The sequence below is a fragment of the Platichthys flesus genome, chromosome 3 (assembly GCF_949316205.1).
Source record: "Platichthys flesus chromosome 3, fPlaFle2.1, whole genome shotgun sequence".
Taxonomy (NCBI): Eukaryota; Metazoa; Chordata; class Actinopteri; order Pleuronectiformes; family Pleuronectidae; genus Platichthys; species Platichthys flesus.
This window is the reverse complement of record NC_084947.1, coordinates 24,697,594-24,721,208: the sequence shown is the minus strand read 5'-3', so window position 1 is coordinate 24,721,208 and position 23,615 is coordinate 24,697,594. Positions and strand designations below refer to the sequence as shown.

The following is a 23,615-nucleotide window of genomic DNA, read 5'->3' as shown; positions in this document are numbered from 1 at the left end:
ACCACAGTGGCCCTAGCTGCTATTTGCTCCACTATGTTCATGAGCTCGTTGCTAGGTTTCATCTGTCTGCCATCTAGTACAGACATTTAGTGTAAAGTAGGTTTAGCTGAAAACAGTAACCTACAGCTCAGGTGAACCAAACAGTCAGTCAGTGAAATTGCTGAATCATCCTTTTCACATTACACAGTATTTCACCCAATGTTTATATAGAAATACCCATAATTAAAGCTTTTAAGTCAAACAACAAAGACACCCTAAACACAGCTATAAGCACATGCCAGGTTACACACATACAAGCAATGTGTCCACACAGGAGGTGTAGCATGAGCAGCACATTAGCAGAGCAGCAGCAGCTTCAATACTCTGTGGCTGAGCCCCCTTGTGCACTTCCTAAATGGTGTGTCTGGACTTTGTGTGTACAGCCTGTTTGTGTCTCAGGATGCGTTGAGGCACAGTATTGAGTCCACTGAAAAAAGCACCTGAAATGACCCCTGTGTAGACATGACGAGGGATATGACATTCAAATACATTTTTGAGAGTTCCTCTGGGAAGTTCCCATATTTGATCTTTGCATATTTAGGAATTCCTATCGTCTTAGGTTTTTTAACATCAAAGGCAATGAAATTGACTCCATGTAACATAATATAAAATGTTAGTTTAATTCATGTATAATTTTTTCCAATTGAAAAATATATAGTAAGAACATTTTATCATCACTATATCTCTATATGATTGGAAAATTGTAGAATTTAATGTGAATATCAAATATTGTCCGACGAGTTTTGATCTCTACAACTTAATATGCAGTGAAGCGACTTGGTTTTCGATTGCTCAGCTACTTCCTAGCAAATCATATGGAAAATACTGTGTTATTGCAAACTGCTGATTGGAGACTGACCTTGTTCAGGGAAGAGGGGAAAATCTACCTGAAGAACGGTCATAAATGTTCAAATATTTCAGACTGTGCTACAGCTCGTAGATCAAGTGTTCAGTATGATATCTGTTGTATGTCATTCAACTTTGTATCTGTGAACATGGTTCAAGAGTTTATGTGAAATTTCTGTAAGAATCCCCAGCCTGAATTAACGAAAGTTGACTTGAGTTGGGCTCATCTTCCTATTTCGAGATTTCTGACAATACAGTACTTCGAAAAAAACTTAATTACTGACATTTTTAGATGTTCAATACATATAACTTAACTTATGGTGTTTCCCCACAGTCTCACCACCCAAGGACCTTAAAGTGATAGAGGTCACCCCTGAGACAGTGGACCTATCCTGGGAAAATGAGATGCGTGTTACCGAGTACCTGATCACCTACGCGCCCACAGCAGCAGGAGGCCTGGAGCTAGACATGCGTGTGCCTGGGGATCAGAAGTTGGCCACCATTCGGGAGCTCGAACCTGGCATTGAGTACCTGATCAGTGTCTTTGCTGTTCTTAGCAACAAGAGGAGTGTTCCTGTCAGTGCAAGGGTGGCCACACGTATGTGATTCCTCTCTGTAGCGATTTACAAAATTCCATGTATTAATATAGATGAGTTGTGGATAATCGTTTTGCCTTATTCCTCTCAGATCTGCCTGAGCCTGAAGGACTCAAGTTCAAGTCAGTTCGGGAGTCGTCAGTTGAGGTACAGTGGGACCCACTGGACATTCCCTTTGACGGATGGAACATCATCTTCAGGAACACAGTGAGTCCTGACATTCATCATGTTAATGGAGCTTCTGTATTCCAACATACTCTGTCATTATCCAGATTTTTTCCTATGGTAAAAAAACATATATGGGCCACTGCAGACTTGCATCTTCAGATTCAGTATTTCCCTAATGTGCGTACATGAGGATCAAGGTGATTATCCTGTGGAAAAGGGATTAACCAAGACTGACAGCTGGTTCTGACAGCTCCAGTGACCCCATGCCACATAGAAAATGTAACTTTGTTTAATGCTTTATTTTCCTTTTTGAGTGCTCATAGAAACCTCTTCAAACAGTGCTACTGGAATCTGCTCAAACCCACGCTCTGTTAAAGTGAATACCCTGTCAAGTCTTAAGTCCAAACGCCACCCAGAGCGCCATTATGTATGATTTGGATGTCCACCCCCCTATTCCTCACATTATGCCAGGACTAGTCTTTGAAGTGGTTGATGACTGGTGTGTTTTGGTGCTGGCAGAAAGAGGAGGATGGTGAGATTCTTAACTCCCTTGGCCGTCCAGAGACCACCTTTGAGCAGTCGGGCCTGGGCCCTGGCCAGGAGTACGAGGTCAAACTGGAGGTGGTGAAGAACAACAAGCGTGGACCTCCTTCCTCTAAGAACGTCGTCACAAGTAAGTGTACACATTCACGCTGCTAACTGGCTTATCAATCTATTGTTTCAGACTTACTGGGATGGTTTTATTCAAGAAGGGTGAACATTTACTTAGTTTGGAAAGGGTTCTCTGGCTTAACCCTTTGAAGCATTTCCTTTACTTCCCCAAAATAAGTGGATTTTCATCTACCTGTTTTGATGTATATTGGGGTCCAAATGTCAAGAACGTTACCTCATTCATTTCAATGCTCAATGTATATGTTAAATTTACAAAGCAAATAAAATATAACAAAAAGGTTTTGCACTTAAGTGTGAGTTAAAAAATGGGATGTATTGATATAACAAAGTACATAATGAAGTAGAATGAAATGAAGTAGAGTACATATCTCCAACCTAGGCCCAACAGTGCCCGTACAAAACAACATATAATTATTAGTCCTATATATACCTTTTTAACATTATCCATTAGCTTTTCTCTGGGAAATTGGTAAAAATAAAAAAAACACACATCTCACAATTCTGAAGAGAGTAATAGAAAATTATAGAATCCACCCCTTTTTCCTGATCCATGCCAACATTGAATGGGTTGTTTCTTGACCTGTGTTCCATCCTTCTGCCCAGTTTCATTTAAATCTGTTCGGTGTCATCTGCCATTTTGCTTGTTAAAAACAATAACCACCGAATCAAGCTAACCAACAATGGTGAAAACACATCCATAGGTAATAATGACATACCGCATATGAAGCTTTTCAAGTATCTACTGTATGGATGAAACTCTTCTCCAGACTAATACGGGTGGACAATTGAAGACTTGGCTATTTTTTGGCATCTCGTTCAGAGCTCCGTTATGAAACTTGACCACATCACAGAGTCTCTTTTGTTGTCAGCTGGTGATAACTCAGCATAACACTGGTGTCAATGTTACTTCTTAACAAGCAGCAAAGAGCTCAGAGTATTGGAGCAGCATACAGAAACACTCCCTCATGTCAATATAACTGTTGGGACTAAAAAGTCAAATTTGTACTATTAACCCCTGTCATGCGTTGAACACTTGGTGGGCAGTGGGACAGATGTGAAAGCAGCTCTTTGGATAAACGGTCCAGTATTTCTATGACTGCTGGTCCATCACATTCGGGATAAATTCTTTGCTCTTTATAACATACACGATGGTCCCTGTGTACACAGACGTAAAGATAAATCCCTCCAAATCTATCACTTGTGGATTAGTTTTGACCTTGAATTTGTATAAAAAGCAGGTTTGCAGGATAATAAACCTAAACTTTCCGACACCCAGAGCTGTAGATTGAGAATGGATTTACCAGAAATAGAGGTTTTTGTGTGATAAAGTGTCACTTGCATCTGTCAACCAAAATGCAAAAACAGGTTGTCACCTTCACATCTTGTGCAGGTTCATTGAATTCTCCACCTGGCCTATCCGTCTTGCAGCTCCCAGCAGAGTACTGTAAACAGCCAGACATGTCAAACCTGAGAGATTAGCTCATTAGATTTCACTGCATTGTTGTGATTTAGTCGGGATTGTGAAAAGAGATATTGATTTTAAACCCAGTTGGCAAGTTATGAGCTATCTCCACAGCTCTATCAGGCTATAAAGCCCAATGGATTGTAACAGTCCGAGAAACTTGGGGCTTGGATTCAATATGAAAGTGAAAATGGGGTTGAGTTTGTGACTTTACCTGCCAACCGCCAAGCAATTCTTCTGTCTCTTGACTGGGGGGGGGGGGGGGGGGGGGGTTAGAGCACAGCTCTGCCGAAGCTGTTAAATGTGTATATTCTTTAAAAGGGCTCTGTGGCTTGCTGAAACTTAAACCTTTACTCTAACTGTGCTGGCTGTTACCCCTGGGACTCTGTTTCCACAAAGCACGTCCAACAAGCGCAGCTATGTTCACCATATATTCAACACTACATTTAATAAATGGCAGGTCTTTCCAGCAGTGGGTCAGGCCACTTCTTTGCTTATTTATAGTATGAGAATGGTCTGCACTGTGCCAGAATAAACAGAGGGATGTGTGGAAATAGCACGAGAGGCATGTCATATCACCATTTTTCTTATAAACTCATAACTAAGTGTTGGACACATTACGGTGGTGTTATTTTCCTTTTCCTTTGTGACTTCGGGAGTTTAGGACCACATTTAATGTATGTTCTGTAGTTATAATGTGGGGTAGCTGAATCTTACTCTTATGAGTAGCACTTACTGTTAAGCATTCTAAGGAAAATGGCCCATACATTTTAAATATTGTATGTTACCCCTTATATTGGTTAAATAATGTAGATAATGAGTTTTCTGTAAGAAAAGTACATTTAAATGTATTTTTGAAGATTCCTTGCCATTGCATTAGATAGCTGCTATGAGAAGTTAAAACTCTCATTTGATCAAAATCCAGTCAGAGAATAACTAGTAAAAATTTATATTGAAACATAAACGTTAACATTAACGTTAGATCACCATATTCATTGGATTTTAGAATTTTTTATGGTAAATCATAGATAATAAAAAAAAACTTAAAACACACCTAATTTGAGTACTGATTTAGTTGCTTCCCATGTTTAGTAATACCATATCCCATCCCTTGGATACTATTATATTTCTTATCACAAAAAGTCAAAGAATTTGGTCAATTAATTCAATAAACAGAAATACTTAGCAACCCTGCACTGAATGGCCCCTGTCTAAGAACCAATTACATCAAAAGTCAGTGCCCTCTTCACTTTATATACATTTTTTTGTAGTGAAACACTAGTTTTGTCACATTTCACCAAGTCAAAGGCTTTTCTTTTTTTTTTTTAAGAGGGTCTGAATACTTATTTGTTTGTGGTATCATTTTTTAAGGTCTTAGTTACAGTGTGGCACTTCTTAACCAGGGATGCCAGTGATGGCAATGTGTTTTAGTTTGTGTTCAGCAGCCTCCTTATGCTCCTGTGCCCTCTCCCATCTTTATATAGTCTCAAAGCCTATTTTCTTACTTGTTCAGGCAGCTCCTCACAGGCAGCTCCTCACAGGTCATAACTGAGGAAGCTGTGACTTTCACATGTTATTTTATAGCCTTGTTAATGCTGTTGGCCTTTCATTGAAGTCAAAGGGTGTGATCACTTCTGTTGAGGTACTGAGGTTAGATTACTGCAATGCAATGCAAAAAAAGTTTGCTTTTAATCCTGGATGAAGTCAAACACCCTACACTTCTACAAGATAATGAGATAATACAATCACTGTACATGCATGAAATGCAAAAGTATGTGGAGGATCAAGGAAATGATGTTCAATGAGTAATGATTATAATATAATTGGGCACTAATGGTTAGCAGTTGAGTAGCAATAGTGGCTCAAGAACATTCTGGATAATAATTACACTGTTGCCCTTTGAAGATAAAACATTTAAAGAGTACCAGGAAAGACACATTACAGTCTTACCTTATTTTTAATAATGTCATTATAATAATTTAAATAATTAGTGCACTTGAGAGAGGCACGTTTGTTTTCTTCAGTGTACCCGAGCTCCCCTACACATGAACACATTCCTTGACTTTAGGATATGGCAATACACACTACATGTGTGTATTGTATCGGCTCAGACACATACAAAATATTTGTGTATGAGGGAAACTGCAACATTACACAATATGAATAACGTATGTGGGCTGTTATTTAGTGTGTTGCTGTTCTTCATGTTTTACTCTTTAATTATTCAGTAAGAATAAAGTATGCATCCTACAATATTAGGTATTGACTGTTCTTTGTATTTGACTCTCACTATACAGAATGAACAAGGTTTTTCTTATAGGAAACCATTTTCTTATGTACTTGTTAGACAAGAAGTGCCAAACAGGATGAATGTTTGTTTGGCCCTGCAATAAGCGCATGTATTCACTCATACATATGAATATGTACGTGCACGTGTCAGGTGGGTTATAAGGTTCAGAGAGCTCTGTTACTCTCTTATTGTCCCCCATTACACCAGCCTGCGGCGTGTACTGTGGGATTTGCATGCTGAGGGGCTAATTGTGTGAAGCGGGTCCCTCCGCTCCGCTCCCCCTCACTCCTCCCCCTTCCAGCCCAACCCACAATGTGTGGGAGGCACCAGTCAAGCAGTGGGGCTCATGAGGGCCACCGGCCTCCCAGGAGAATGGTATTGTGACATCTCCTCCGAAGACAAATCTGCGTTAAGCTTAAACATAGAGTCCTCATTTTATCAGCCCTGCACAGAGGCTTGACTTTCCTCAAGTTGCTTGTGTGTGACAAATCAATTTCAGCACCAATGAAAAGACGCCCTTCATGGGCACAGGGATTTGATCTATAAATGGTTTGAATAACCTCATAAATGTAAAAGCCCTGTCACATCTTTTAGTACCTGCATTATTGAAATGGTTACATTCACCCATCCATATAACACACTGGTGTTTGCCTCATTTTACCATACAAACCTCCCATACTCCTTCCACCTGTCTGTCCCACCTTCATGAAATATGATCAGAATTGTTTTCCATCAATTAGTAGAACGAAGGAAGACCAGATAAGTGAACAAAAACCTAAAAATACCAACTGAGACAAAGTTTGTTTCTGACAAATCTAATCAGCTTTCATTTTCACACCATGATCAAAAACAAATCAAATCAAAATTAGGAATTGCGTTCACAGATAAATATTTTCTGCCTGGACAAGAAAGAAAGAAAACAATTTTGATCTGAATTTTATTTCAAAAGATGTACAGAAAGGTTTCATCGTGAAAAGAGGGTCATCTTTTCACGATTAAACTTTTGGGAATCTTTCTAATTTTCAAAATTTTAACACTTTTTCCTGGACAAGAGTCATGACTGTAAGAACTGTGACATATTCAGGACATATAATTTGGGATTGTTTAATAAATCATTAGGTTTTTCACTGAGTTCTGCAAATATATGAATCTTCTTTAAGAGTTGGTCCACTTCAAAGACTAACACACAGGCTACCAAATGAGAATATATTTGAAGAAACCTATACGCAATTAGAAGGGCTTTAAATTGACTGTAAGTTTTTACCTTTTAGGGATTGATGCCCCTAGTCAGGTGGACGTACGTGATGTGACAGAGACCACAGCGCTGGTGACCTGGTTCCAGCCTGTAGCCCATGTTGATGGCATCAGCATCTCCTACGGGCCTAGTTCTAACCCTGCTGACCGCAGCATAGTAGAGCTGACCTCCACTGACACACAGTACCACCTGGGTGGCCTCATCCCCGACACCCAGTACGAGGTGTCTCTGACAGCTCGGATGGGCGAAAGGACCAGTATTCCTGTTTATGAAACTTTCCTCACAGGTAAGAATACGATGTGTTTGCTTTGTTTTCAAGAAAGAAGATTAACGGATGATGATGTCTTCAAAGCTTTGATATCTCACCCAACTGTAAATCTTGGCTTCTAAAAGGAAGTACTTAGGGTTTAGACCTAGATGAAAAATACAATTAAAGTCCATTTTTGTGTGTAGACCTGGACGCCCCCAGAGACCTGCAGATGGTGGAGCTGACAGACCAAAGTATTACCCTTGAGTGGAAGAACAGTCAAGCTCAGGTGGAGAACTATCGCATCAAGTACGGACCTCTGTCTGGAGGCGATCACGGAGAGATGCTCTTTCCTCCAGGACCCAAAGAAACCACCCAGGCCAAGATCACAGGTAGTGATACACAAACACACGCACAACACTGGTGGCAGGTGGTTATGATCATCTCTTTAGGCAGATTCTCACTGTCTCGTATGTGACCCACCAATCTATCCAGATGTTGATGAGTGGATTTCAGTCCAGATGTTCTTCCAAAAAGTCCATGGTCTTAAAGTCAGTTTTCTGGAAGTCATCCTGGATATGTGTAAACAGCAGCCAAAGGAAGTTCTCACAAACTGACCGCCAAAAATATGGAATTGTTACTATCTTGCATAACAACATCTGCAATTATTATAAATGATTTAGTAAGTGTTAATAAACTACAAAACTTAAATCAAGGATGCTAATTAGAAGTGGTGATTTTTGACAAGCTGGGAATCCAGAAGAAACACTGAAGTGTGACGACAATTAGACCATTAGAAGACTTAAACCATGCAAGAGGAATAATGTTTAAATTACTCTGGAATCCCACTGATACCAGCAAGTCACAGCATATCACCACTTACTGAAAAATTACTTCTAACAGTTTCTGTATTTCCTCTAATTAATTATGGCTCCACCTTTACATAGATATATGCTACAAAATACTCTATTAAGTAAAGTGGCCCATTTGTACCTCATCTGCTGCTTACCCTGTCAGTTGAAAGATTTGCATCGTGTCTTTATCCCAATAATCCCTTTACTGTGATTCACCGGCTCATAACTGTGGCATAAATAAAAGAACACCTCCTCTCCCATTAGGAAAAATAATCGGGCAAACTTTCCTTAAGGTTCCCTCACCCAGAATATCCTTCTTTGTGATGCCACATTTTCACAGAAGTCATTAACAGTGAGATGTTAACATGGACAACTTGAGCCCTGGTCTGTTGCATTCATCAAAGTATGATATTTATTTTTACGAGCACTTGGATGTCTGTGTCTCTGAGACTGATGTAGTTATAGGAAGAAGATGACAGCAAAGTCAAGGGTTAGGATTAGGGTTAGGGTTAGAGAACATTCCAGGGTTTAAAGTTCCTCCAACGACCATTAATAAAGGCATTTATGACTGCGTATTAGAGCCACTGTAGGTTAAAAATAAAAGGACTACGTAGCCGGTGAAGGAGAGGTAATGTTCAGAGTAAAAGACATAGTCATAAATTTATGAAAACAAAACCTCCTAACCTCAAATTCTCTGAGATTAAAGTCTGAGATTTACAACTTTGTGCATCGGGAAGTACAACGTACTGACAGATTCAAGGGTATCACTGGAAACATATACAGACAATTCAAATTGGATTTATAGTTTTCTCTTAGTAACCTCTAATTTCAGAATCCCTTTATGTTTGCCTGTTGGTCTGCTTGACTCTCTTGTCAACCACACATCACACCTCTCCATAACCAGCTTCACTCAGCCTCCTGCCTCGTCAGTTTGGCAGCTCTTTTTTTTCGATTGACCCGTCCTCCAGCTCGGTGCACAGCTCAGCCTTGTTTGGCGCAGACCTACGATCCACCATTCCCTCTTCCCTCTCAGCCTTCGCCTGCCTGAACCATCATCATCTCCCCCAAAAAATCGTACCTTTATCACCTGTAACTGTGTCCTGCATTCACGTTCACCCATTCAAACAAATATAGTAAGTATTCACTTAGGTCAATCACAGCTGATGTTTACATGACAAAAATAATAGTTTCCTGCCAAATAATAATCTTTTTTGTCATGGCATGTTATAGCCATATTGAAGAAAAAAGTTCTAAGGATAAATAAGTAAAGTTATAATACTAATATTGCATATTGAGAAGAAAATCGTAATATAATGAGATTAAAGAGGTGAGGTGATCTGATTATTATGAACATTATTCTGGTGTTTTTCCAATTTCAAAGAATCAAGGACTTTCCAGTTAACAAGGGGCTTAATTAATTTATGGCCCTGCGCTCACTCACTCACTTACTTACTCTCCATGTGACCATGCAATTAGGCCATGGCCGGTATTGATCGCTGCTTTAGTACAAAACAAATGTGTCCTACACAGCAAAACCAATGGACTGTTTGACCATGTACTGTACAAACTCAGTGATTTTATTCCTTTTGTCTGCTCTGAGTCTACAATTAGCTCCTTACCACTTTGTGTCCAAATGACACGCCTGAAAAAGCTCCACAGGAAATAAAAAAAGAAACAGTGCGAGGTGTTTATTCATCTAATGCTTTGAGCTTGTGTTTGAGTTGCTCCGTGTTAAAGGGTCACTGTTTTATTCAGCCTGCTCATCTCCAGATTGGCTCGTCTTTGTATGGTGTTGTGAAATGTTTGGCCGTCTACAAAGCTGCCAATTTATTCAAAAACTACCAAGGGGGTTGGGGGAGTGGTGGCATTCAGGTTACCAATGGAATAACACTGTGGATTGTTTCACTGAGAGATCCAGCTCAACCAGAACAAGTGGACGCCTTTTCATCTGTCTGCACCCCAGACATTATGAACCAATGCTGTGAGGCGGATGTGTTTGTTTCTGCACCGTGCGCTGCGGCATGGCAGGATTAGACGCCATGAGAAACAACAAAAAACGCTTCCAAAAACAGGCTAACAGTGTCTTTGTTCTGCCCAATTCTTTGTCCTTGGGAGGCCCGTCTCATGGAAATAAAGCACTGTGTCCATTCAGCCGATGTCCCCCTCCAATCACTCTCAAACCTCAGCACTTCTTTCATGCAGTTATTATCTGTAATTGCCTTCACGCTCATGATTTTATTGATAATGAGTTTCCTCGGCATTAGGCGTAATTTCATGCTGTAAGGCTCTGTGTGTGATGACCTCTGTGGGAGTTAATAAAGGAATTAAAGGCGATCAGGCCGATAGAGGGGCTTAATTGTGGAGACCAAAGGGCCACCAAAGTCTGGTGTATCATAGCAAGTGGTGTTTCTGCTCTGCGACAAGGGCCCTATAGACCCATCAATGCAAATACAGCGCTGATGTTCCCCGGCGAGCACAGGCTCACCATGAAATGTAATTAGGCTGCAATCCATTATACAATCAAGCCGCATGAGAGTCTTTTTGTGATTTGCCACAGGCACCAGAGCCATTAGATGAAACAGCTGGCCACTTGACTACAGAGCCTCCCCATCGTTCATTTAGTGACACCTCAGTGGACTTGAACAAACCAAACATGACGCTGCTTTTTATTTCTGTGTCACAGTGTTTTTATTTTGTCCCATTATTCAGGCCTGAGACCTGGCACGGAGTACGGGATGGGTGTCACTGCGGTGAAGGATGAGCGGGAGAGTCTGCCCACGACCACCAACGCAGTGACTGGTGAGATGCTTTCACATACTCAGTACTCCTATGTGTATGTGCATGTATATATACACTCTAGATACATGCATACATGCACGTAAATACCTGTCTAATGAGTATTTAGACTGATAATATCGCATTCTGTTGCACAATTGTAGGATAGTTTTCCTCGCATTTAACAAGCTGCATCCAAACTGTTCAACTCAGCATGTCAGTGAGTGTATTATCCTGCCAGCATTGACAGCTACAGTCAACTGAGCCCGAATTTATTTTCACAATTTTAGACTTTCTTTTATTATATCAAAAAGTGCAGAGAAAAGGCTTCAGGTTTTATTGCAGAACTGCTCTGGCATCCACTGCAAACTTGTCCGGGAAATGCTTATTGTTTAGTCATAGTTAAATGAAAATGGAGATTGACAGTGGTGGAGGTGGATTTGTATTTGAATGTTCAGAAAGGCAGCCACACATTTGAAATAAAATAGTTTGTATGGAGCTCGCTGGAATTTTTCAGGTAGACACACTTTGACATATTAGGTGTTGATGCCGAAACATTTTAAGCAGGACATCATTAGTGATGGAGGCTCAGGAGGTAGAACAGGTCCTCCACGTACCAGAAGGTCGATGGTTTGATCCCTGGTCCCTTCAGTCTACATGCCAGTGTGCCCTTGGGCAAGACACTGAATACTTTTTTGATTCGGCCAGCTGTTCAGTCAGAAATCAAAATTACAGCATGTTTTATGAATGTGTGTATGAATGGGTAAATGTGACTGGGACTATAAGGCACCCTGAGGTCGTTAACACCACACAAACCTTATATAAATGCAGTCTATTTTCCATATTTCATAATGATGTGTCAAACTAATATGTTCCATTGGGCGATAACTCCTTACACATCTGGTCCAAGCAACCATGCTGTTAAATGCTTGAAGTCTAGACTCAGAGACAGCTAGCTTGTACTTGGTGCAGAAAGAATGTTCAACTTTGACCGAGCAGATGTGAAAGTTCAAAAACATTGATGCACAGTGTTTAGATACGGAGACGTTCTAGGATGTTTTTACATGGTTTCTATTCAATTATCACACATCAGGCTACAAACAGTAACATCACTACTACATATGTGTTTATAACTCACATCAGAAAGTGATTTCACATCCTTTTGCAAGTGTCTTTACAGAAACGTAAAGTGACCTGTACCCATGTGCATGTCTTTAACATTGTGCTTTGATGCATGACCTCCCAGCGGAGCTCATCATTCGGAGTGAGAGTTTTCAAAAGCAGCAGCTGTGTCGAAATGAATGATCTATTAATGGAAAGCTGGCTGTAGAGTCCTCTTGCCTTCTTCACTCTATTCTAGTCTGGAGTAAATGTAAAATTCTTCAGCACACAGCCTTTTATGTCTGTCTCCATATTTCCATTAATGAAACATGGAGTTTTGTATATTCTTTGAATCAAAGTCCTTTTACAGTTACTTTATGTTTAGCAATTAGTATGAAACATATTTACTTGCTTTCCATGAACGTGCAGCCTCTGTCTACTGCTGCCCTGACCAAAGATGGTTCATCTTTTTTAAAATAAAGGTGAACATTATGCAAATAGTTGCAGGAGAAGAAAACAGCTTAATAACTATGACTATTGGTTGGATGATATTGTTCTATTCAAACGATGATGAAAGAGGAATTCATGTACAATTGTCCAGTGGCTTTGAGAAGGTTCGTCTTGGAGAAGTTGCTGTTTCGTAAACAAACTCTCTTCTCCCCCTCTCCTCAGCCCTGGATGCTCCCAAGGACCTGACTGTGACGGAGGTGACAGAGACCACTATAATGCTGGAGTGGAAGCTCCCGCTGGCCAAACTCGACTCCTACAGACTGGTCCATGTCTCCGCTGACGGCCACAGGGCTGAGGAGGTGCTCCCAGGCAGCTCTGAGTCTCACACCCTGAGGGGCCTGACACCTGGCATGCTCTACACCATCAGTATCATTGCTGAGCGCGGCCGCAGGACCAGTGCTCCGGCAACCATCTCTGCGCCCACAGGTCAGCACTGAAAACACCCACACACCTCACATTGTTAATAGCAATTTTACTGATTTAGCGCTATTGCCTTGCTTGACATTTATAGAGTGAGAAAACATACATATACAGTAAAACTGACATTTCAAATATCTTGCTCTTTATTACCCAGATAAGATTTCTATTAGTAGCTATTTTTGCAGAATCGTAACAGCTCCCTCATTTTAGGGGATTGAGTCATCTAAACTACAAATCTTACCTGAAGTGGTAGCCATGGCGATAGTTTAAACACTGTCCTGGTTACTTTAATTCAAAGCCATGAACGTATATTTATCCAGAGCGCTTTGTAAAAAGAGAGACTGCAGTTTATATATTTTAAGCTGCACCAATATCTTTACATGAGTCAGATTACTACACAAAACCAGAGAGCTGGTGAAACTTTGCCTTTGACTGTATTAGGAGCTAAGCTGAGAGTTGGCATGTGGGATATTCAGTATATGTGAAATGTGTCAGAAGTGGAGGCTCCTTGAATGCAGCTCACTGTTTCCATGAGCTATGAGAATAAGAGAAGTCCTCAATAACCACAGGTTGGGTTTTTTTTATCCTTCAGTGCCGCAGCCAAACGAAAGCAATGAATTGGAGTCATTGTTAGCTGTTGAATTTTGGTGACTCTGTCTCTACCTAACACCCCCTCCCCACCTCACCACTCTTCAAGGCTCATTTGTACCCTGTGGGATTTATTTTTTTCTAAAACCTAAAACAAGAAGAGACAAATGAGGTGATTGTGGCATATTTTCTTTGCTGCGGTAGGAGAGCCTCCAAGCCAAACATTTCACGAGTAAATCTTTCGGTTATGTAACGAGTGACCATTAAACGCACAGCTCCAGACAAGAATCGATACGGCGCGAGGAAAAAGTTGGTGAGCTTGGGAATAACTGTCTTTTGTTGCATTTTTGTTGATCTGCCAAGAAGAATACAGACTTATTCCATGTATGAGTGTGTGTGTGTGTGTGTGTGTGTGTGTGTTTGTGTTTGTGTTTGTGTGTGTGTGTGTGTGTGTGTGTGTGTGTGTGTGTGTGTGTGTGTGTGTGTGTGTGTGTGTGTGTGTGTGTGTGTGTGTGTGTGTGTGTGTGTGGGTTGGTGGGTGAGTGCGTGTCTGCACGTGCCTATTCTTTATGTCCACTTGTCGGTGCACTCATGTGTGGCACCTATGATTGAGAGACTGATAGATATTGAGTGAAACTTTGGGTGTGTGTGAGTGTGTGTGTGTGTCTGTGTGTGTGTGTGTAGGGGGTGGTGCAGTTGGAGGCTGGGGGTTTGTATGGACATGTGTGCGCCCTCCAAAATGTTCATTCATGTGATAATTATTGGCGTAAGCCCTGCTCCCCTCTGGTTTTGTGCGATTTGACCACGATGAACTGTGGGTGAGTCAGATAAAAGGCCACATGCTGGGACTCCTGTTAAAACATTGTCTCAGAAAATCAGCAGCCCTCTAATCCACAGCCTGCCCGATCTGCAGCCGTTATCATCTCCAGACATGAAGCGCAAACACAGCTCACACTCATTTTTACAGGAGGGATTGAAGGAAAGAGGAGGGGCGGACGAGGTGAGGTTTGGAGCGGAGGCTGGGGGCTCTTCTTGTGCCTGAAAATCGTTGAAACGATTATGAGAATTGAGCTCAAATGTGGCCTGCACAAAACACCCCTGAGGTCTTAAAATGTGACTATCACAGGAGACACAAAGATCATCTCACGACATATGATGAGAGTGCATGTGCATAGAAAAACAATGAACAGAAAGAAAGCATGATGAAGTAAGATCACTGTCCTGCATGCACTGACGTGATCTGTGCTGCACATGTGTCTATCAAATGGCAGATATCACCATGACAAAGTGATATGAGATCATCTGATTGAGTCATGAACACACATCTTCAGCTGCATGTGACAAGCTTAAAGAGATGGTTTCATTGAATGGTATCTCGCCATGTGGACAGGTTTAGAGAGCTCTGCGTCTGAGATCTCTGTGTTTGCATCGATGCAATGCGAATGCATCCTGTTTGTGTTGAGGTGCTCACAATGTTGAAAAAAGAAACTTAGAAAAGTGAAATGCAGAATATCTTTCCAGGAAAAATTACTCTTTGTTGTAAGAACCAACACATGAAATATCATAACATCCATTAAAAGGTGAAGATCTTTAAAGCTCGTCCACTAAAACCAAAATAACATGACTAAATACCACTGGGTAAGGGACAAAGATACGTTTTCGGGGTCATTTTTCAATTGACAGAATCAATAGGTAGAATTTAGCAACATCCAGCGATGATGATGAGGATTGCAACCAACGGAATCCCCCTCTCCTTCCAACCATGTAGCAGAACCTATATCTTCGTTTGAGTGATATCAAAATAAGCCCTTTCTAGAAGCATTATGTGGTTTGTCCGTTTTGAGCTACTGTAGAAACATGGCTCTGCAGCATGGCAGACTCCAAGAGGCAGCGCAGCCACTCACATTGTAGTTAAAAAGGGCTTATTCTAACCAAGACACATTATTCTCAGTTTCAGGTGATTATGCACCATGAATATTATATTTAATTTCTGCCTTATCCTTCACACTGGCCCTATGATTGACTCTTAAAAGTTGTGAAATGGGAGTTAAAAGCACCTGTTTAAAAGTGAGTATTTTCTCACTTGAGCTAACATTAATCTCTTTTTTAGCCATGTTTAATAAAGATATCTTAACAAGAATAGCTATCCTTTCCCTCAATTTCCTATAGCTTGGAACAAGTCTTCATAAAAATGTTCTTATTCCAAATAACATTTTCATCTCAAGTTTTTTCCGGCTTAAAATCCAATTATGTAGCATTTATAAGCAGTGTAGAAACATTTGCACTATACAGTAGTATAGAAGCACACAGCTTATGTTTATTAATGTAGAGTATTTATGAATACTTAATAAATAATAATTAAATCTCTAAAAATGTCTTGAAAATGCTCATTCGAAGGTATTGACCAGTTTATATATATATATATATATATATATATACATTTAAAAAAGGTCAGACTTTATTGCAACTTCAGTGGAGAAGTTTGCAGCTATAATCAAAGAGCTGACTCAAATGCTGCCCAAACTTAAGGTTCTAGAAACTCATCAGACACTTGCTGCAGTAAATCCATCGTCCTTGTCCATGTGAGTGCTCAATGATCAACTGATTCTAGCAAACCCACCCCCGGCCCTCCGACACACCCGCACCCCAACCCATCACATTCCTATTGTCTACATCCATTTGCTCTCCACTCTTCCACACCGCGAAAAGAGGATAATGGGAGCCTTGATGTTTACCTGGGCCATATATCTCTGTCTCTTTCTAATCTACTCTGTCAATGCTCGCACACACAATGGACTCCAATTATAGGCAGCTGCACGTGGCCCTGCATGGCCTTCCCATGGGTTTGAAGTAGACGGCGTACTTCTGCCATACTGGCCGGGCTACGCTGCACCTTCAACCATTAATGGCTAATACACTGCCATTAATGCGCACGAACTGCATCAGCATGTCTGCCTGCCGCTCTCTATCTTTAAGTCTTTCCACTCAAATGGTAATTTAGAGGAGATGGCCATAGGCAGGCACTGCAAATGGAGATTGTTCCTGCTGACCTTTTGCAGTGTAAATAAAGCAATATTTCCACTCAGACAAAGTAAAGGTCTTTTTTCTTTTTTACCTCTGGACAGCAACCTTTAATGATTGAAATACAGATAATAGATAATTTGTTTTGCTGTTGATATTTTCACAAAAGATTCATCCACTGTTGAGCAGAAGCTCATGTCTCTATTGTTTTATATGTTTCACAATTGCTATCAACAAGAAATGGTCCAATACACCAGAGGAATTCCATCAATCTGTGTATGTTTGTGTGTTGTAAGGTAAGACCAATATCCAAAACCAAATCTGGATTTTTATTTTCAAAATTGAAATCTACAGTCTTCGGTCCAGTTCCTGTCCAAAACGTCCACTATCATCTCTGTATTGGTCTTACCTTTTTTTGTCCATTCTGTCTGTGTGTCCTGTCCCAGTCCTGTAACTTCATGTTGATGTGTTTGTCACCACCCAGAGGAGGAGAAGCCTGTGGTGACCAATGTTACTGTCAGCGATGTGTCATGGGAAAGCTTCCTCCTGTCCTGGTCTGCTGAGGATGGGAAGTTTGAGGCCTTTCTGATCGAGGTTACTGATGCAGAAACAGGTGCTGAGTGGAAAAACCACACGGTGCCTGCTGATGCTCGCAGCCTCGCCATCTCTGGCCTCTCCCCTGCAACCTGGTACAGGGCCAATCTGTACGGGGTGTACAGGGGGACCCTCTTAGATCCTGTTTTTGCAGACACCATCACAGGTATCAACGCCGTCTTCGCTTGGGCCTCCCTCTTTCCTTTACTTCCTTCTTCTTCTGCTCAGGCAATGACATAACCAGTGTTCTTTTTTCCATGTGGACTTTATTCTCTTGCTACTTGCAGTTGCAAAATGGTGTTGGTCTTCTCATAGAGCCCTGGTGTGGCAGTTCGTTACTAATTGGTTTTTATAGCGTCAGTGGTTCATTTGGTTTCACACCATCAGATGCTAATTAGCACTGTTGACTTCCCCTTGCAGCTTAAAAGAATAACATTGTTAAGGAGTTGTTTTGAAAATACATTGTATTTCAAGAATATTGTTGAAGCGAAAGTGAAACAACTGCAGGTGAAGTACTGTGGGGATGGAGGCTTGATTTTGTGTGTGCCTGTGTGTGGACATACACTGATTAACCACAACATTAAACCAGTAACTGGTTTAATTGTATTTTTGTCTTAGACAAAGCCATGGTAAATGATTCAAACTATAAAATAAGATTTAAATCACACCACTGATGCATTGAAGATACTGTGTATATATATTTAAAACAGCATGTTTTAAAGCTGCTCCCATTCTCCCAGCACAAACTGTTTTGGGAACACCTTTCAAAATGGTCTATATAAGCGTTGCCACTACAGTCAAAGTTAATCTTCACAGAGTAAACAAAATATCCTTGCCATTCAGACAGTGTGCAAAATCCAAATCCCCAAACAAAACCCCCTCATCAGCCATCCGTCATGCATGTATCCCTTTGGGAAATAGGCTAATTCTCCGAAGCAGCACGCACACAAAACGCAGTCTATGTGAGCCCTGCCATAAATCTGAGTCTGATCCACCTTTAAGCTGTCAGTCTGCCTCTTCAGTCCGGTCTGACACCAGCAGCACCTGGTCTGTTATGGGAGGAGGCAAAAAGACATAAAAAAGGTCAGTGTGCTGTTTAACTGGGGCACAACAGGTGCTCTTGTTTACCTAGGTACTACACAAATCATAGTCATTATCAGTGATTAACATGCTGTGAATTACAATGTGCCTAATAACAGGGCTGTGTGCAGCAAAACCGAAATCTGATAACGATTCCTTGTTCTGGCCTCTAAGCACCTTCACAAACATGACCACAACAAAATACCTTCTGAGGTCCCTTATAAAACCTTTTTACCCAAACTAAAAGGTCAAAAATATCCAGTTTCATGGTGGCTGACAATATTTTTTATGTCAGCATCTATGCAGACATTATCATTCAGCATTTCATTGATGAGGTTCAGTCAAGTGGAAGCAAGATGGGAGGACTGACAGAAGAGAGAAAAAACCCTTAGGCGCTTTTGTCGCTTTGTGTGAGGGCTCTCTTCTGTATGCATGCCCAGTTCCCCCAAGCCTGGACCGCTCTTCATTCTCATGCTGCCATTGCCCCTGGGCTCTGGAGCTGGGGTGCCAGGGGCTTCTGGGGCCACGCAGAATATGGCATGCACTCAACATGGCCCATTGTCTGCATGCTAATGGATATGACGCAGCTTAACAATTTTCATTAGCATCACTTAATCCATAAACATTCCAACTTGTGAATACAAGTGTTGACTAATTTGATTATGTTATGCATGGTAGTCATCCCCGTTCTGCTTGAGGAAGACGTTGCAGGGAAAATAAAGTTCTCGGGTAAAAACAGGTTCATTTGAGAGTGGAGGGATATGAGGAAGAAGGGAATAAGTGGTGGTGGTCGGAGGGTGAAATCAGAAGCAAATGAGCACATGTTAGCTGATGGATGTGGCCCTCCCTCTCTTCCACTGACCAGCTAAAGCTGCCCGGCGGCTAATGAAGAGTGACAGCTCCCTGGGATTTGTCTGTCCTGCTTCTCATTTCCACTGCTTCTTCTCACATCAAATGCCTCATGCATTTCCCCTCACAATGAAAAAAGGGGTTTTCAGGCTAGTTCAAGGACCCCTGAGACCCTCACATTTGGTGTAGCGTTTTAATGAGCAGTGACGCCGGGCTTTATTGAGGCTTTCCTGAGCCCCCTTATATCTACTTCTATCGAGGCTGCTATAAAGGCTCTGTCCGATGCATCCATCTGTGCTGCTACCGGAAGTTTCTCCAAGTAATTAGCAGCAACAGACTCATCCTCTGGAGAAACAGAGCTTTTTCTGCAGTGGCTGTAGGCTCCTGCTGTCTCTTAGCCTCTCTTCCTATCACTGCCATTATTAGCTGTGTCTAATGACTGCTTAATACTATCTTTTACAGCACCACATTCACACATTGCAATCCGTACGCACATAGCTGTCTGTACTGAAATGATGTTAACTAGTACTCGGGAGTAGGTGTTGTTTGACAAAAGATCTGCACAACATTGCTCAAGAATGTGATCAGACCAGGGCTGTTGTCTAAGAATTTCAAGCTGTCCCCTCAAATATTTTGCAGTAGGTACTGAAGCTACCATCTGTTTCTAAACTGTCCTGATAGCTCTGCGCTCACTACATTAACCAGTTTAGACAGCTTGCTTCCTGACTAAAATGACGTCAATAATAATTTTATCAATCCTGCCAGAAAAAAAATGATAGACCAGCATATCGAAGTCAAACTTATTCCTGTTTACACCAGCATGTGATAATGGTTTTCAGTCTAAAAATGAAAATATCTATGTTTGGACGCAACCTTAACTCTGAGCTCTCCGGTGTTCCAAAATCCCAAACATTAAAAGAAAACGTGGCAGCTCTCATTAGTATAGTTTTTTTCATTAAATTTCCTGAAAACATTTTTCGATCACATTCATGATCTTGATTAAATCAGTTGTCCATCTATTTAATCCTTTATAAACGTTACTAACCATGGTGGCTTTATAGTCCATTTCACTAGGTGTAAAATAGGAGCAGTTGGAGACTCTTGTTTGGCTCACAACTTACCCTCTGTTGCCTCAAGTTCATTTCTTCATTCTGTGTTTTCCACAAAGTCAGGCTGTTTATTTGTTGACTGATGCTGAACCACATAATCAATGCTGGTATTTGCACATAGACTGCTACTCTCTCTTTGACTGCCATGTTCCTCAAATGTCAAAGCATTCTTAAGTTCCACAGAGGAGGAAAACTGACTTTCCCCTGTCACTCAGAGGACGAGCCGGAGGTGCAGGCTCTCCTAGTGTCCGACGTCGCCCTCGACAGCTTTAAACTTGCCTGGATGGCTGAAGAGGATGCCTTCGACACCTTTGTCATAATGGTCAGCCAGGCTGAGGGTTCAGACCAACCGAGAGAACTGGTGTTGGGCGGTGAAGAGCGAAGCGCTGCAATGACTGAGCTCACTGAGGACACAAAGTACAAAATTGAAATCTTTGGCCTTGTTCTGGGAAGACGCTCCAAGTCTGTATTCGAGGGGGTGAGAACAGGTATACAGTGAAAGAGTGGACCCGAGAAATCAGGGCTGGGATCTGAAATCTGGACTGGTCTTGTCGGCATAACCAGTGGTGTCAGTGGTGTCTTTTATGGTAACAGCATGAAAAGTTATCGTGTTTCAACATTTGTCTAGTGTTTTCTCTGCGTCTACTAACCTGGTGTCTTAATGTGAGGTGTCTTAATGTGAGGCTCACGGGAAAAGGTTTTTGTCAATTTCTACACAGACTTTTTGATGACGATCAGAGCTGGAAACGTTTGTGTGTCTTGTGCTACATGTCTCAATCTGTCTGTCAGTGCTCCTGAATGGTCCTCAGCAACAGGACAGTTTATGAACTGCTGATCTCAAAACTACTGCTGGATAAAAATCTGAATTATTATAGTTTTATCTGCTTTTGATGGAACCTATTACTTACTACTACCCCAGGGGAGGTCTAAATAGTGCTAACAAACTAGTATCGACCCTGTAATGAATATCTTTTAATTGAATTTACAAATTAGCAGCTTCAAAAATAAAAGCCCAAAGAAAATTTGTAGCGGTCGACCACCACTCATGACATTTACTCAACTCTTTACTCTGCTCCTTGGGTTGTGTTGTATTCGTTCAGTTGTTCTCCCAGATGTCATTGACTGCTTGGTCCCATGTGTCAGTGTCTCTCCTTTGTGAAAGAGTTGGGGGGGCAGTTGTCTATGTCACATAGGACGGGTGTCGCTGGCTGTGTCCCCTGTCCTCCCTGGGGGTAAGGCTTTACTCTTGGGTAGCACAGCGCATGTTTCACTTTTGTGTTTCGATGAAATGGGGGCAAGTTAATCCCCTCAGGTCTGTCACGCAAGATACTGTGGTTTGCTGTTAGCTGGAAAGGGTTTCTCCATGAGACCAGGCCTCCCCAGGCCCCCTTTGTCTGTCTATCTCACTCTCGTTTACACACTTGCTTTTTTGCCCTGTCCTAAAACGAGTGCCTTTCAGTGTTGGACCTGCCCTGGCTACAAAAACAGAATATCTTTGTGTGTCTGTGTCTATGTCTTTTCTTGTCTCCTGCTTAATTCCCATGCAGATATGATATTATAATATATACATATATGCTGCGCATTCTTTAGATTAGTGCCACATATACTGTATGTTCTATTTTCCTCTCCTCACCATGTTAAGAGGGTTATACACACATTGACTAAACCATCTGTTTTCGGTCTGTTTTTGCCCCCACCTGCTGTGACTGTCTTGCTTGTGCCAGACTTGGGCTCACCCAAGGGCATCCGCTTCTCTGATGTCACCGACACATCCGCCACCGTTCACTGGGCAGTTCCAAGAGCTCGGGTGGACAGCTACAGGGTCACATATGTGCCTGCTCATGGAGGTCAGTGTTCTCATGTGTGGACAACAGTCAACTGACTAACATTGAAGATCTGCCTTGTTACCCAATAAAAAAATCCAGCAAAGTTTTAAAATAAAACCTACGTCAAACATAAAAGTATCACCAACATAAGATTGGGCTCAAACCTAGAGCTCCAAAGGGTTTACCTTCAACTGAATCTTTGCTTATATACATATTTCACAGTGTAAACCCTCTATCATTGCTGTTCCATCAATTTAATCGTCCACTGTAGGGCAACTCTTCTCTGTAATGACAGACTGATTCTGCCCCCTAGTGACTCATTATGGATATGGCTAATATGAGGAACAAAGGTCCAGAGAATAAGTGAACAATCATCAAAACATCATTTGACGATTATGATGACGATGATTGTTAGTACTACTAGTATTAATCATCATCATTACTATCATTAACTTTTCCCAATTTAATCAAAGTTTCTTTGAGTATGTGATGCCATTAATGGATAGCTCCAAGGAATGTAATTTCATCCTTTCAAACTCAGCGTCCATTCCAAGATGTTAAGTTTAGCTCAGTAACTAACTACTGGGCAGAGCTTCCTCCATCGTTTTCCTTTTTAATTTGCGAGTATAGTTTGACACTTAAATATGAATCTATAGCCATTCAGATGACACTTCTTTTAGCACTTTGAATACGCTGAAGTCATCATAGCAACGGATAATGTGATTAAAAAAGGAGGCTACTCACACCGAAGTGCATGATATTGTCTCATATTGTTTTTTTCCATTGTGATGGGCTTGCAAGGGAAAAAAAGGAAGATGCCTACTTTACACAATAATTTAACCTGCACTCTACATTCACTTTGGTGTGTGTGTTGTTTTGACTCCCAGGTAATGCTTAAGACGCTTACAGTGGATAACTCCGAGTCTCACACCGTGCTTCCCAACCTGACACCCGGGGTCACCTATGAGGTCACTGTCGCTGTCAAGGGTCAGAGGGAGAGTGAGCCTGGTCAGACAGTGTCACCACAGGTACAGTAACGCTCATGGAAAACCTGCACAATAAATCACACAAAATCTATTGTACTTCTATTTTAGTGATGACACTTATTGGCATAATGGATTTCCTAGCCCCTCATCCTAACCTTAACCATGAAAACTAAATCCTCACCGTGATCCACACCGTAACCCAACAACAACCCACAACCATGCCCATTAAAAGTGGGTCAGAAAGTGAGGTGGAGCCCAAATGTCCTCACTTTTCCAAAATGTCCTCACTTCTATATGTACAAGTGAACACACACACACACACACACA

The 23,615-nt window shown here is 41.4% G+C and overlaps 2 protein-coding genes across 2 annotated transcripts in view; both read left to right on the top strand.

The window, feature by feature from the left end:
* LOC133934111 (tenascin-like) overlaps positions 1-22,358 on the top strand; it is a 36,299-nt gene extending 13,941 nt beyond the window's left edge. Inside the window, exons 4-11 of the mRNA XM_062381150.1 lie at positions 1,220-1,483; positions 1,573-1,688; positions 2,169-2,322; positions 7,345-7,614; positions 7,782-7,967; positions 11,139-11,228; positions 12,978-13,241; positions 22,201-22,358. Coding sequence (XP_062237134.1) covers positions 1,220-1,483; positions 1,573-1,688; positions 2,169-2,322; positions 7,345-7,614; positions 7,782-7,967; positions 11,139-11,228; positions 12,978-13,241; positions 22,201-22,358 — 1,502 coding nt within the window. The remainder of the gene's footprint in view (positions 1-1,219; positions 1,484-1,572; positions 1,689-2,168; positions 2,323-7,344; positions 7,615-7,781; positions 7,968-11,138; positions 11,229-12,977; positions 13,242-22,200) is intronic.
* An 834-nt stretch (positions 22,359-23,192) lies between these two features.
* LOC133934095 (tenascin-like) overlaps positions 23,193-23,615 on the top strand; it is a gene marked incomplete in the record, with an annotated part of 5,777 nt that continues 5,354 nt past the window's right edge. Inside the window, 1 exon segment of the mRNA XM_062381149.1 lies at positions 23,193-23,276. Within this exon segment, the coding sequence (XP_062237133.1) occupies positions 23,193-23,276 (84 nt within the window).